Raw genomic sequence first — 14,585 nt, 5'->3', positions numbered from 1 at the left:
ATCGAATTCAATAATTCTAGGGCCTGAACTCCATAGTATCCTCGTCCCTCCCACACACACCAAGCCTTGTTATCACATCGTCTGTCATTCCACACTACTTAGCCACGAACAGTCTCCATTAACAGTTATTCACCCTCCCACGCAGATCGTTATCAACTCCTTTATCTGTCCAACAGTTCTTCCTTCGCTTTGGGCTCTGTCCTGATCTCCGCCTTCCTCCCACAATATCTCCTGCATATAAACCGACATTTTCCCAATCACCATCAGTTCTGTGGAAGGGTCACATGCTACTCCTGTTTTTTTTGTTTCTGATATACAGCATCCACAATTCTTTCAGATTTTCATTGAGAGAGAGTTGGAAATTGTTTCGAGAGACAGAAAGAGAGGGGGGAGGAACAGAACAGACATGAACTGTTGATCTCCGTTGCTACTCAAAACGTAAAATCATTGAAGTGCGATCATTTCCTTTAATCATGAATAGAGACCTCCGGCCATCAGTGAGCTTGTGGCGCAACGGTAGCGCGTCTGACTCCAGATCAGAAGGTTGCGTGTTCGAATCACGTCAGGCTCACTGAAGTCGACCATTTATGTTTCAAACCAAGGAAGGAGTATGTTTACTCCGTTTTTCTGTTGAGCCAAATCTTCTTTCCGGAAACTTTCGATCACAGGAAAGCTTTGCTATCAGTTTGATTTGTGAACACTGAATCAGGGAGGTGGTGTGCCCAGTGTTTGGGTAAATGCTCAGCTCCCCCCAGTGTGAGAAATAATAAGACAAACTGTTCATCACGGGATTTAAACACACAGCCGCTTCGTTCAGTTGGTGACAGCGCGGTGTGAATAACATTATACCGATATTTTTACAACATAATCTAGTGATTATCAGCTTTGTGTTTCAAACTATCAGGAGGTCCCAGCTCCTCCTGTCATAGCAGAGTGACAAACGAGTTCAGATAGAAATGTTTCCCACCAACAGCAAATCCTTTCCTCTCACTGGACACAGTTAAAATTATCTTTATTCAACAGAAGCAGCGGAAACTACAGTCTGACGGCCCCTCTCCACATTAACGGTGAGCCTGAATTTTATAAACGGTGTCAGTAAAATCCAATGGAGGACACTGATTTGGTTCAATCGTTTTTATTTGCCAAGCGTAATTCACCGAGAGGATGCTGCTGTGTGAGACAGCGTGGGGAATTACAGCAGGGCCTCCTGCGCATGGAACACACCGCAACTGATGTGTTTCACCTTCATCAGTTTATCCCCATCTCGGAGAAGAGAGGTTTGATGATTCGGATCATAGCAGGCCGACAGAGAACAGGAGAAGAGCACTCAGACCTTCACAAGCTTGTCACCACAGCTGGGTCATCGTGGCCCGTGGATCAGTATGGGACAGTAATCTGCATCTACTGACTGGAAGCACAGCAAATTGGAGTGCTGGTGGGACTATCACACAGGAGAAAACGGCTTCGACCTATCAACTGGAGTGGCTCCCAATGCGCAACTCCGCTCACCTCAACTGAATAACTGTAACAAATTACTCAGTGATTCAAAGGAATACTCAGTTTTGAATCTGCATAGTGGCATGGACCTTCGAGAATGATGTCAAAACACCTTCATTTCTGTGATGGAGTATCCTGTTGGGTAGAATATACCCGTTGTCAAATTTTCCACGTTCTGTTGGTCTAACTCCGATTTCACTCAGAATCACAAAATGTCTGACAGCGCAGACTGAGGCCATGCAGCCCACCTTAGCTCTGCTGGCTCAACACAATATGTAAATACGTGTCTCATTCTGTCGCCTTCTCCCTGTAAATCTGCACATTGTTACATTGAACATGTCCACCGATTTCCCTTTTGTGTCCATTGAATCTGCCTCTTTGTCACTGTCAGACAGCGACTTACTGACCCCAGTCCCTTGAAAACGGTCTTCCTAATGTCACTTTTACTTATTTTCCTGATGACTTTAAATCTCTGCCAAAACGTTCTCGATCTTTTCAGGCCTGGGAGCATTTTCACTGCATTATTTCCTCTGTCTAAAACCCTCATGACGTGGAAAACTTCAATCAGACCAGCTTTCAGCCCTCTGTTCTCCAAAGAGAGCTGCCCCAAACTTTCCAATCTCCCTTCGTTGCTGACATTCCTCAGGACGGTACCATTCACTTCAACCTGTTCAGCGCCATCTGCAATCACTTCACTTCCCCGCTTCCTGAAGTATCACCCTCAGAATTGAGCGTAATACAGGTGGAGGATTCATTCAGACTCGGATTGCACGGGCGAAAAATCTGCAATACTTGTTTTCACTTTGAGCAAGTGTTTCCCTTCGCCGTGTTCACTGCAATGGCAGCTCTGCGCCGTCCCTAATTCAGGCAGTCCGATCTTATTTAACAAAGCGGCTTTTTGAGAAAACTGACGCAGCATTTTTGCTCATGTCAATTTAAGAAATGAGGGTTCACCTGAGATTGGAACCCGGCCCCTCCCACCGTCTGTATATGCTAGAAAACCCAAAGCTAGCATCATACTCCGAGACCAACTAGCCAAGAACCATGGGCGCGCCCAGCTCCTGAAGCAACTGAGACTTGCTGAGTACGAAATACATTGTACATTGCTCCGGGAATTACAAGCAGCATAGAGTTTCAAGAACATCTGCTTCTCAATCTGTCTCCCTGCTCGCAGGACTACTGGTGGATATTGAACCATTTTGTTTCGACTTGCAAGCTGTGTCTGGTGGAAGAAGGAGCCCACTCGCTCTTCTGCTCTCTCTCTCTCTGTTTCGTGAGGCAGGAGAAGTCGGTTACACTAATGCGTAGGAAATGGGCAACTTTGAACGTGTTCCAAAGGTCCTGTTAACAGAGAGATAGGAAGATACTGTGCTGTCGGGACAGAGAGAAATGGACACCGGAGACTCTTCCCTCAGGTAAATTGATATGAGTGCATTTTTGTGCAGCCTGCTTAGTGTTCAGAATTTGTCTTGACACAGCAATCCTGCAGAGAGTCTTTTCTTACACGGGCGTTGGTTTCTTTATTGCAGGAAATGGGGCAAACCAGCAAGTCATGTGTTACACTTCACCGGTTCATTGCCATCTGAGCGAAGATGTTTCACACGAGATCAGGACACACCGACAGAGAACAGGACAAGACAACTCAGAGCTCCACAAGCGTGCCAGCACAACTGTGTAAATTTGACTTGTGTATCGATGTGACATATTTAACTTTTGAGGAAGACACACAACCCTCACAAAGAAAAGAAATCATCCTCATTTTTGTCTTCTACTTTTACAATATGACCCTCTATTTTCAGATATTAAGATAGGGATAGAAGCTGCATTCTAATAATACTTGTGGTACAGTTAACTATCTCAATGTGCTTCACGTAAACATAATGAGAATTCCTTTAAAAATCACAAGACCGGAACACAGATTAAGACAGGTGACCAAAGACTTGGTCAAAGGGGCAGGTTTCGAGCAATCTTTTAAACAGGTTCAATTTCCCAAACATCAGAGGACAAAGACGTAAAGAGCAGACACAAAATAACAAAGGATGGGAAGCAACAGTTTAGACATAATGTCACAGGATGAGTAATCCAGGGAACATGCGTTCACAATCCCACCACAGCAAGAGATGAGATGTGAATAATTCAAATCATAAATGGGGAACACAAAGTTAGTCTCAGTATGGTATCGATGGCACTGACGTTAATTGTCATAAAAATCCATGTTCACAATGTCCTTTCAGGAGGGAGCTGCAAATGTGTTGCTGGTCAAAGCACAGCAGGTTAGGCAGCATCTCAGGAATAGAGAATTCGACGTTTCGAGCATAAGCCCTTCATCAGGAATAAGAGAGAGAGAGCCAAGCAGGCTGAGATAAAAGGTAGGGAGGAGGGACTAGGGGGAGGGGCGATGGAGGTGGGATGGGTGGAAGGAGGTCAAGGTGAGGGTGATAGGCCGGAGTGGGGTGGGGGCGGAGAGGTGCCGGAGTGGGGTGGGGGCGGAGAGGTGCCGGAGTGGGGTGGGGGCGGAGAGGTTTTAGGGGAAACTGCCATCCTTATCTGATCAGACTTACATGTGACTCCAGACCCACAGCAATGTGGTTGACTCTTAAACTGCCCTCTGAATTGGCTCAAACAAGATACCTTGCAATTAGGGTTGGATAACAAATATCAACCTTGTGAAAGTGTCAGAACAGAAATTGCTGGAGAAACTCAGCCAGTCTGGCAATACCGGTGGAGAGAGAGAGAAAGAAACAGAGCCAATATCCTGCCCTGCGTCCAGAACTGTTGTGAAGAAGGGTCACAGCACTTCAAATGCTAACTCTGCTTCTCTCTCCACATGTGCTGCCATTCCTATTGAGTTTCTCCAGCAATTTATGCACTTTTGTGTTTCAGGTCTCCAGAATCTGCAGTTCTTCATTACACTGATGTAGGGAAGCTCAAATCCCATAAAAGAAAAAAGCAGAAGGGCTGGAATTACTCAGCAAGTCTGGCAGCAGCTATGGAGATAAAAACAGTTAGTTCTTCGGGTCATTGAAAGATCATACATCAGGGACAAACGTTTGGGAAGCTGCAAGAGTAAAAGGCACTAGTGTAACTTCAACATCTGGGAGAACTCTCTCAGTCATGGAGGTCAGACTGATTCAGCATTCTGGTCCTGCTCATTACTTGTTAACTTCTCAATTTGTTGTTCTTGTTATATTTCTACATGGTTGACACATTCCTATGTTTTAAAATGATATTCCAACCATACAGGAATTTTCCATGTAAGTAATCATACATTAGAGGGTTTGGAACGTGAATGTAACTTTTAAACAGAAAGTATTTATTCATACATGGAGTGTGGGCATCGCTGGCAATGCCAGCATTTATACCATCCTTAACCACCCTGTGGTTGGTTGGAAAAGTGAATGAAGGTGTCTGAGATTGTCTTGATCAGCACAGAAATCTCAAAGATGGGTCTGCTCAGGTAGAAGTACCCTTCACTCCCACAGCCAAGTCTGCATTCATTGCAATTATAGACGCCATCTAAAACTCCCAGGACAAGGACAGCATGGGATCACAATCAGAATAAAACTTCCTCTACTCTTAATTTGTAAGTGAAACTACTTCAACACTGTCCCCAACAAACACAGCCAAGACAGAGACAGCATTGGGTTAGATACAGAGTAAAACCTCCTCTACACTTCCCCATTCATATAGTTCCAAGACAATGACAGCAAAGGGTTAAATAAACTGTCGAGCGTCTTCCACTATGACTGACACTGAGTACGTTCTACACTAGTCCTCAAGGAAAATTCAGAACTGAGAATATTATCTGGAACTGAATTCACACCCCCTAATGGGAATGACAGCAACAGAAAATCATGTCGTGAAACACAGATAAAACACACACAATGTACAACAAAACTAGACTGTTATTGAGATCAAAGATATTTAAATGACAGGAAACATTGTCTCCGCAATGATCCGAATGAGTGCTGAACAACTTATTCACTTGAATAATATTCTCTGGGAATGCAATGTCCACCTCACTACTGTCTGTTCAGTTCCCCTGCTCTCGTTTAGGGCTGAGTTGCACATAGTGGCGTGGGGGGTCAAGAGGTTAGACAGTTAAGGTCAACTTAGATTGAGGGCATCCTGTGTCATGCCAGTGAGGTCGAGGGTCGCTGATTTACTCAACTTATAATCGGGGACAAGGGGATGTCAGGCTGGGCTTGTATCAGTTTGAGTTTAGAAGAAACAGATGATCTTATGGAGCCTTACAACATCTGGAGAGGACTTAATGTAAATGTAATGTCCACTCACTTCCACCCAGAGACTAGTCTCTCATTTCAGATAAGAGAGTCTTATTTTTCTCTCAAGTGTTCCCGAGTCTTTGAAATTCACTTCTTTAGAGAGCAGCATGTGGTGGTGGCACGGTGGTGAGCACTGCTGCCTCACAGCATCAGTGACCTGGGTTTGATCCCACCCTCGGGCCGACTGTGAGGAGTTTGCACATTCTCCCCTTGTGTCTGCGTGGGTTTCCTCTGGTGCTCTGGCCTCCTCCCACAGTCCAAAGGATATGCAGGTGAGGGTAGATTGACCATGGGAGGTGCAGGGTTACAGGGATAGGGTAACGAACTGAGTCTGGGGTGGGATGGTCAGTCAATGTTGACTCGATGTGCTGAATGGCCTACTTGCACGCAATTGACCTATATCAATCAATAGTGTACACTTGCTTTATGGTTACCGACATCCAATTACATTCGTGGTTTTGGTTATTTCATCTCTTACGTTATCGTATTCAACCAACTACAACATCTCGAAACTTGTGTAATTACAATATCCAATATCTTCAGAGTACTTTTTCTTCTTGTCACGACCATTATCTTGAACTCTGACGTGTGACCTCTTCATTTCTGCCAAAGTTCCTTATTTGTCCCTACATTGTCATGGTTTTACTTTGTCGAATGTCTTCCTGGCTTTTGCAGTTAACACCCTATATTCCGCCCTCGTCAACTTTTTCCCTTACAATTGTGTACTAAGAATTTCATGAAAAACCTCAGAGTGTGGTGAGACTGTGGAACTTCCTACCACAGTGAATAGTTGGGTTGGAAGACATTACAACTAAGGGTAAGCAACCTAATACAAATGAATGTCACTGTCACCAGATTCACAACAGAGTGAAATTAAAACATGCAACGTCCCTCCATTTCTCAACTGTTCTTAACCAGACTTGATGAAGAACAGACCTTGCACATCAACATAATAATTTAAACAAAAACCCAACATTGTAATTTAAACACGGTACTTTTCCAGGGCAAATTTAAAGAAGATAATCTAATTAGTAGCAATGATTTAAATCCTTTGATCAAGTCCCCCACCATCTCAGAGACAGAAACTTAAGCGGCAAATTAAGAAAGATTTTTTTTAAACTTACCAATTCAAAGAAACAGTTTCCAACAATGGATTGCCAAGCCTTCGTGCAATCCTTGGACTATGAGTTTTTCACAGATACGTAACTGAAAATCTAATTTAAAGGCCGCTACTGAATGTGAATAGACACCCCAAAGTATTTAGCTATTTCTTACAGGCTGGGATTCATTCCCAGAAAGAGCCAACAATTCTTTAACTGGACAGTAGAATCAAGAGAGAACAGTGCCTGGACTCAACAAGCAGCAATGCCTAATGGAAGCAAAGTTGGCGGCGGGGCAAGGCGAGGCAAGGGCATAAATCAAAAAAGATCACTGACTCTCCCACTGCAACACACACTGTCAGAATGCACAGGGGCTCAGTCCTGGGAGTGACCCACAGCAGTTTCATCAAGAGAACCACACTTGATGAACAGATCTTGCACACCAGAATTATAATTTAAACAAAAACAAACAATTATGAATACCACAAATTTACTAGGGCAAAATTAAACATGATAATCCAGTTAATAGCAATGATTTAAGCCCCTTGATCAAGTCCCACACCATCTCATAGACAGAAACTTAAGGCATAAATTAAGGAAGAGAATTTTAAAAATTATCAATTCAAGCAGTTTCCAACACTGGATTGCCAAGCCGTTGGGCAATCCTTCGACAATGAGTTGTTCACAGGCACATAACCATAAATTTAATTTCAAAGTCACTGCTGAATGCGAATCGACACTCTGAAGCATTCAGCTATTTCTTACAGACTGGGGCTAGTTCCCTGACAGAGCCAATAATTCTTTAACTGGACAGAAAAAAAAACTAGAGAGAACAGCTCCTGGTCTCAATGAGCAGCAACGCCCACTGGAAGCAAAGTTGCGGGGTGGGGGAGCACGACAGCATAAAACTAAAAAAATCCGACCAACTCTCCCATTATAAGCACTGTCAGATTGGGCAGGGGGTCAGTCCTTGCAGTGACCCACAGCAGTTTCACCAGCAGAATCAGATTGTTGGGAGCACTGGGGTGCCCGCTGGTGCTTCTGCAAGGTGCAGAATGATGAGAACCTCCGCCTGCACTTGGGGTAGGTGAACGGCCTCTCTCCGGTGTGGCCCCGCCTGTGTCTCAGCAGGAGGGAGGAATTGCAGAAGGTCTTCCCGAACTCTGGGCAGAGTAAGGGCCTCCCCCCGTATGGACCCGAAGGTGGGATGCCTGGGTAAACCCTTCCCGCACTTCAGACAGGAGAATGGCCTATCCTCGGTGTGGACCCGCTAGTGCCTCAGCAGGGCAGAGGTATCATTAAAGGCCTTTCCGCACTTGGAGCAGCTGAAGGGTTTTCTCCAACATGTGGACACGGCGGTGGGTCAGCAGGACGGAAGAATAGCTGAATACCTTCCTGCTTTCGGGGCAGGCGAATGGCCTCTCGCCTGTGTGGACCCGCTGGTGCCTCTGCAGAATGGAGGAACTGCTGAAGATCTTGCAGCACTTGGGACATCTGATGGGCCTCTCTCCCGTGTGGACCCCCTGGTGCTTCAACAGGCAGGAGGAATTGCTGAAGCTCTTTCCACACTCGGGGCAGGGGAAACGCCTGTTGCTCGTGTGGACCCGCTGGTGCCTCTGCAGTACAGAAGAATTGCTGAAGGCCTTCCCGCACTCAGGGCAGCTGAAGGGTCTCTCCCAAATGTGGACCCGCTGACGGCCCAGCAGGTGGCAGGAATTGCTGAAGCCCGTCCCGCACTCAGGGCAGGAGATCGGCCTCTCCCTGGTGTGACTGCGCCCATGAATCTCCAGGTCAGAAGGGAAACAGAAGCTTTTCCCACAGTCGCCACACTTCCATGGCTTCTCCAAGGGACGGGATTCCTTGGCTTTCTCCATGACCAAAGCTTCAGCTGCACACAAACGCGAGTACAGCATCTCCCTGCCGTGAATTCCTCTTCCCAGTCTGTATAACGTTTTCTGGCTCCACAATCAGAATGTTGCAACAGTCGGGTCTCTCTTCCAGTCTCACTGATGCTGAAAACGTACTGAAACAGGAACCAAAAAGCTTGGTTCCTTCTCACAGAATCAGAGTCGAAAATTGTTATAGTACCGATGGATTCAGTGACTGTCAGACACTGACGTGAAATTGAGGACTGGAGAGTCAGAGTCACAGTCAAAGTGCAATGCTGGAAAAGCACAGCAGATCAGGCAGCATCTGAGGAGCAGTAGAGTCAATGTTTCAGGCAAAGCCCTTCAGCTATTGATTTTGAAACTTCTGTCTTCAGATCTTCAAATAATCTGTAAAAAGAGATTACAAAAATCATCACTGTCAGTCCAGGTTAGAAATTCCAAACAAGCAATTCTACTTTCCGCTAAAGATTCTTTTCTTTTTCCAAAACATTTAAAGCACCATCCCACCCTCTCTCACCCCTCTATTCTCACTCCGCTCAAACTAATTCTCCCGATGGTACTGATTCAGGATCTCACAGAGACCGAAAAGTGAAAACATCAAGATAGGCATCTCTGAATTTTGGCATCTTTCACGACATCTAGGAGCGAGTAAGTCTGCTTTTGGGAAGCAAAAAAAAAGTCAATTCAGGATGAACCTTCAATGAAGCTTCTTGAGAAACCACCAGACACGAAATGGTTAACATCTGGGGAGGTGGAAGTGGGGAGCTGGAGGAAATGAGATATCACCGACACCAGACAGAAACTGAACATACAGGCATGGCAAACATTACAAGCAAGCCAGGGTCATAGAGATACACAGCACAAAAACAGGTCCTTCAGTCTAACTCATCTGTGCCGACCAGATAGCCTAAATTAATCTCGTCTCATTTACCAGTACTTGGCCCATATCCCTCTGAACTCTTCCTATTCATATACCCATCCAACTGCCTTTTAAATGTTATAATTGGAACTACACCCATCACTTCCTCCGGCAGATCATTCCTTACACTTGCCTCCCTTACACCAAACATATTACCCACCTTTTCTGGACTTCTCCCATCTCTGGGAAATGACCTTGTCTATTTACCCTATGCTTGCCTCTCATGATTCGATTAACGTCTGTAAGGTCAACCCGCAGCCTCTGGTATACCGGGGAAACAGCTCAAGTAATGCACTACGTTTAGTTGTAGCTTCACACTCACCAAACCTTCCTCCCGTGTAAAACACTGTTTCCCTCCCCCCACACTGTCCATGGGAAAAGCCAAGAGCTCTGAGATTCTGGAGTTGGGGAAATGCCACGTAGAAGTCCTACAATGTGGAAATACGCCATTCAGCCCAACAAGTCCACACTGCCTGTCCAAAGTGTAACCCATCCAGACACATTCCTCTATCCCATTATTCCACATTTACTCCTGACTAATGCACACAGAGGGCCCGTTTAGTTCGGCCAACTCACCAGAACATTTTTAGATTTTGGGAGTAAACCAGAGCACCCGGAGGAAACCCACGCAGACACGGCGGGGAGAACGTGCAGACTCCAAACAGACAGTCGCCCCAAGCCTGGAATCGAACACGGGTCCTTGGTACTATGAGGCAGTGCTAATCACTGAGCTATCGTGCTACTACTGTGGGCAGAACGAGGTGGGGACTGGGACCTTTGTTAATTGTACCACACAGTGGGTTGTTGAGTCAGGATAAATCTCACGGGATCTCGGGAGAGCTAACCAACTGGGTACAAACTTTAGAAGTGCGTTGCTGTAGATGCTGGAATGCTTCTTGAAAACAACCAATGATGGAGATCACAGTTGGTCAGGCAGCGCTGTGCTACTCTATGACTGGATAGTGTGGATGTAGAGATGATGTTTCCACTCGGAGAAGGGTTGAGGATGCCAAGTCATTGAGGGCATTTAATACAGAGATTGGTTCTTGATTAGGAAGGGGTCAAGGGTTATGAGGAGACGGCAGCAGAATGGGATGGAGAAACATATCAGCCGTGATCGACAGGTGGAGCAGACTCGATGGGCCAAATGGCCTCATCCTGCTCCTGTATATTATGGTCTTAAAGCTGGGCAGATGACTTAAGGGGTTCTCACAAACTATTTCAGAATCCTGAAGAGGAGTTGTTGGACTCGAAACTTTAACTCTGCTTTCTCTCCACAGATGCTTCCAGTCCTGCTGAGTTTTTCCAGTGTTCTCAGTTTTTGTTTCAGATTTCCAGCATCCACAGTTCTTTGTCTTATTTATCACAGTCATTTCTTGCTCTTCCCAAGTGTTTGGAACTTCATCTCCCTGATCAACAAACTGTTCACTTACCGTAGAAATGACCACTACCTCCTTATCAGAGTAGATCACTTTGTTGCAAAATGATTGCCCAATTCTGTGACCAAAATAATTGCATTCGTAATTACTTACACCAGGGACTCTCAATATCTCAGGCAAGAACACAGCCAGATTGTTTCAGACAGTACATTTATGTGATTTGATACAATTCCTTATTCCCTACTTTACCAGGATGTTGCTGGGAATGGAGGGTTTGAGTTAAGAAGAAGCTGGGACATTTTTCCAACGGAGCCTAGCAAGTTGACAGATAACTTTATAGAGGTTTTTAAAATCAGGAGAGGTATAGATAAGGTGTCATTTTCAGGAGGCTCAGAATATTTTATTGCCCCAGAAGGTGTAAAAGTGGGTCAAAGCTTCAGCAGAAATCAAGCAGAGCTGAGAACAGACAACATCCAGCTCTGTGGGAACAGGGAGATCAGCTGACAGAGAAATCAGGACCTGACATCCGAGCTGACATCAGACTACCGTGTTATCAGTGTTTTGATTAGCAGTGCCCATCCTCTACCGTTACTGAGCTTCCCACTCGTCTTGGATGCCACGTATCACCTCGATATTCCGGATCCAATCCTTATCATTCTGAAGCGATATCTCTGTAAGGAGTCTCAGATCAGAATTATTCTCTTCAACATGTGCAGTCAATTAATTCGCTTTTGGTACAATGCAGCACACATTCACATACTGAGCTTTTAGTTTTAATTTTTGTGATGGTTAGAATCCAGTTTTGATTGCTAGTACATTTATTCTCCTTGTCCCTTTCTCTCATTCTCTGATGTTTATTTTCCACATCACTCCATTTCTCACCGGCCTTGATTTGGATTCGCCATGTTAAATTGCCCAGTGTCCAGGGTTGTGCAGGTTAGGTGGGTTAGACATGGGAAACGTAGGGTTATCGTTTCAAAGTAATAGAAGCAGTAGGCCATTTGGCCCATCGACCCTGCTCCGCCATTCATTAAAATCATGGCTGATCTATCAATCACCTCAGCTCCTCCTACTTGCATTATCCCAACTACACTTAATTCCCCTACCACGCAAAAACCCATGCAACAGGGTCTTAATGAAGCTGCTTTTACTGCTTCCTTGGGCACAGAATTCCATAGATGCACCGACCTCTGGGAAAACCAGCTCCTCCTCATTTCTGTCCGAATTCTACTCCCCCCTAATCTTGCAGCCCAGTCTCAACCGCCAGCAGAAAAGACCTGATGGGATGGTGATGGTGGAATGGTTGGGAGGTGTGTCTCGTTGGTGTATTTTTGGAGGGCTCCGTGTGGACTCGATGGCCTGAATGGCCTGCTTCCACACTGTAGGGATTCAATGATATACTGCAGTTATGTTTGCCCCAGATCACAGCACCCAGAATGCCCCATCTTCCACAAATCGAAAGACAAATCCCACCCTGCCCTCTTGTATGTGTATTATCTAAATGCTTAATCATTTCTAGTGAATACAGCCCACACCTCCCACTGCTGCCAGCGACCTTTACAGTGCTGATGAAACAATGCAATACCTGCAGTACTGAAAATAGTAAGGCTTCTAACGATACCAGTTACTGATTCACTGCACCTTCTGATTGACAGCATTGGAAATGCAATGTTGGAGCCTGACAGAAATGAGCAGTTTAAACAAAAACCGACCTAACCCTTCACTAGGCTCCCCGCTCAGCACACTGTACTTACTGCCGGTAAACCTTAAAACACTACATCCCCACAGTGCAATGAATTCCCACTTTCTAACAAAGTCCTGGATGTCACTCACTCAGCTGCTATCTTACAAAAAAAAATGAAGATTTATGCTCCTTGTAAGGGCAAAACATCTTTGAAAGCTGCTTCTGAAAGTCCACTCTTCACAGCGACATTTTTGCTTTCACCAAAGATCATTAGAGTCATGCAGTACGAAAACAGACCCTTCGTCCAACTCGTCTGTGCGAAACAGATATCCAAAATTAATCTCGTCCCATTTGCCAGCATTTGGCCCATAACCCTCTAAACCCTTCTTATTCATATACCCATCCAGATGCCTTTAAATATTGTAATTGTACCAGCCTCCACCATTTCCTCTGGCAGCACGTTCCATGCACACATCATCCTCTGCATGAAAATGCTGCCCCTCAGGTCCGTTTAAAGTCTTCCACCCCCCTCCCCTCACCTCAAACTTATACTCTCTACTTTAGCACTCCCATATCCTGGGGAAACGATCTCCGTTATTCACCCTATACATGCCCCTTATTAACTTCGAATGGTCACAGACGCTCCAGGGAATACAGCCCCAGCCGATTCAGCCTCTCCCTGTAGCTCAAACCCTCTAACTCTGGCAACAACTTCCTAAATCTTTTCCGAACCCTTTCACTTTTCATAACACCTTTCCGACAGCATAACACCTTTCCGACAGCAGGGAAACCAGAACTGAGCGCGGTATTCCAAAAGTGGCCTTTCCAGTGTCCTGTGCATCCACAACGTTACCTCCAAACTCCTATAACTCAGTGTTCTGACCAAGAAAGGAAAGCGTACCAACGCCTTCCTTGCTATCCTATCTACTTGCAACTCCACTTTCAAGGAACTATGAACCTGCTTTGCAAGGTTTCTTTGTTCATCAACACTCCCCAGGAATTTACCATTAACCACATAGGTCCTGCCCTGATTTGCTTCATCAAAATGCAACAGCTCATATTTGTCTAAATTAAACTCCATCCGCCACTCCTTGGCCCATCGGCTCATCTGATCAATTGCAATTTATGTCAAACTTTCTTTCCTCTCTTATTCCCTCAAAGCTGAAAATCTCCATCCTACTCACTCTCCCTCCATTCTCACTTTGTTGAACCTAATCCCTGCTGTCCTCATCCTGAAGGGTCTGGTTCATGCTGATTAATAGGCCCACACTCGGGGGGATCTAACTGAAACGTACAGAATATTGAACAGCCTGGACAGAGTGGACATTGGGAAGATGTTTTCATTGGGAGGAGAGACTAATACCCATGGGCATAGCCTCAGCATAAAGGGAGAATGGGGATTAGGAGAAATTTCTTTAGCCAGAGGGTGGTGAATCTATGGAATTAATTGTCACAGAAAGCTGTGGAGGCCAGGTCACTGAGTATGTTTAACACTGGGATGGAGTATCAGAGGTTGAGAGTTGCGGGGAGAAATTGGGAGAATGGGGCTGAGAAATGCAACAGCCAGGATTAATTGGGAGCAGGAGTAAACCACATGATCTTTCCAGCCTGCACCAGCATTGAACACGTCATAACTGGATATGAATATACCTACATCTAGGGTGGATAGGCTGGAACTTTTCTCACTGGAACATAGGAGATTGAGAGGTGACCTTGTCGAGGATTATAAAATCATGAGGGATACGGATGAGGTGAACAACAGGTGTCCTTTCCCTCAGCTGGGGGTTTCAGGATCAGGGAAGCAAATATTTTGAGGTGAGTAGAGAAAGAT

General features: G+C 45.3%; 1 protein-coding gene and 1 non-coding gene across 2 annotated transcripts; one reads left to right on the top strand and one right to left on the bottom strand.

Annotated features, from left to right (window-relative positions):
• The first annotated feature begins 499 nt into the window (after nt 1–499).
• On the top strand, nt 500–571 carry trnaw-cca (transfer RNA tryptophan (anticodon CCA)). The gene has a single exon. It is a non-coding gene; the product is annotated as a tRNA-Trp (tRNA).
• Nucleotides 572–8,181: 7,610 nt separating this feature from the next.
• Nucleotides 8,182–8,757, bottom strand: LOC132808083 (zinc finger protein 664-like). Its single transcript, XM_060821992.1, has one exon. The coding sequence runs from the start codon at nt 8,755–8,757 to the stop codon at nt 8,182–8,184; it is 576 nt and encodes a 191-aa protein (XP_060677975.1).
• Between the last annotated feature and the right edge of the window lie 5,828 nt (nt 8,758–14,585).

Source organism: Hemiscyllium ocellatum (genome assembly GCF_020745735.1).
Source record: "Hemiscyllium ocellatum isolate sHemOce1 chromosome 27 unlocalized genomic scaffold, sHemOce1.pat.X.cur. SUPER_27_unloc_30, whole genome shotgun sequence".
Taxonomy (NCBI): domain Eukaryota; kingdom Metazoa; phylum Chordata; class Chondrichthyes; order Orectolobiformes; family Hemiscylliidae; genus Hemiscyllium; species Hemiscyllium ocellatum.
The sequence above is the reverse complement of the archived record's forward strand: the minus strand, read 5'-3'. Positions and strand labels throughout refer to the sequence as shown.

What these genes read in the sequence shown, in the direction of transcription:
- LOC132808083 (XM_060821992.1), bottom strand. Translation starts at nt 8,757, where the DNA reads ATGGAGAAAGCCAAGGAATCCCGTCCCTTGGAGAAGCCATGGAAGTGT.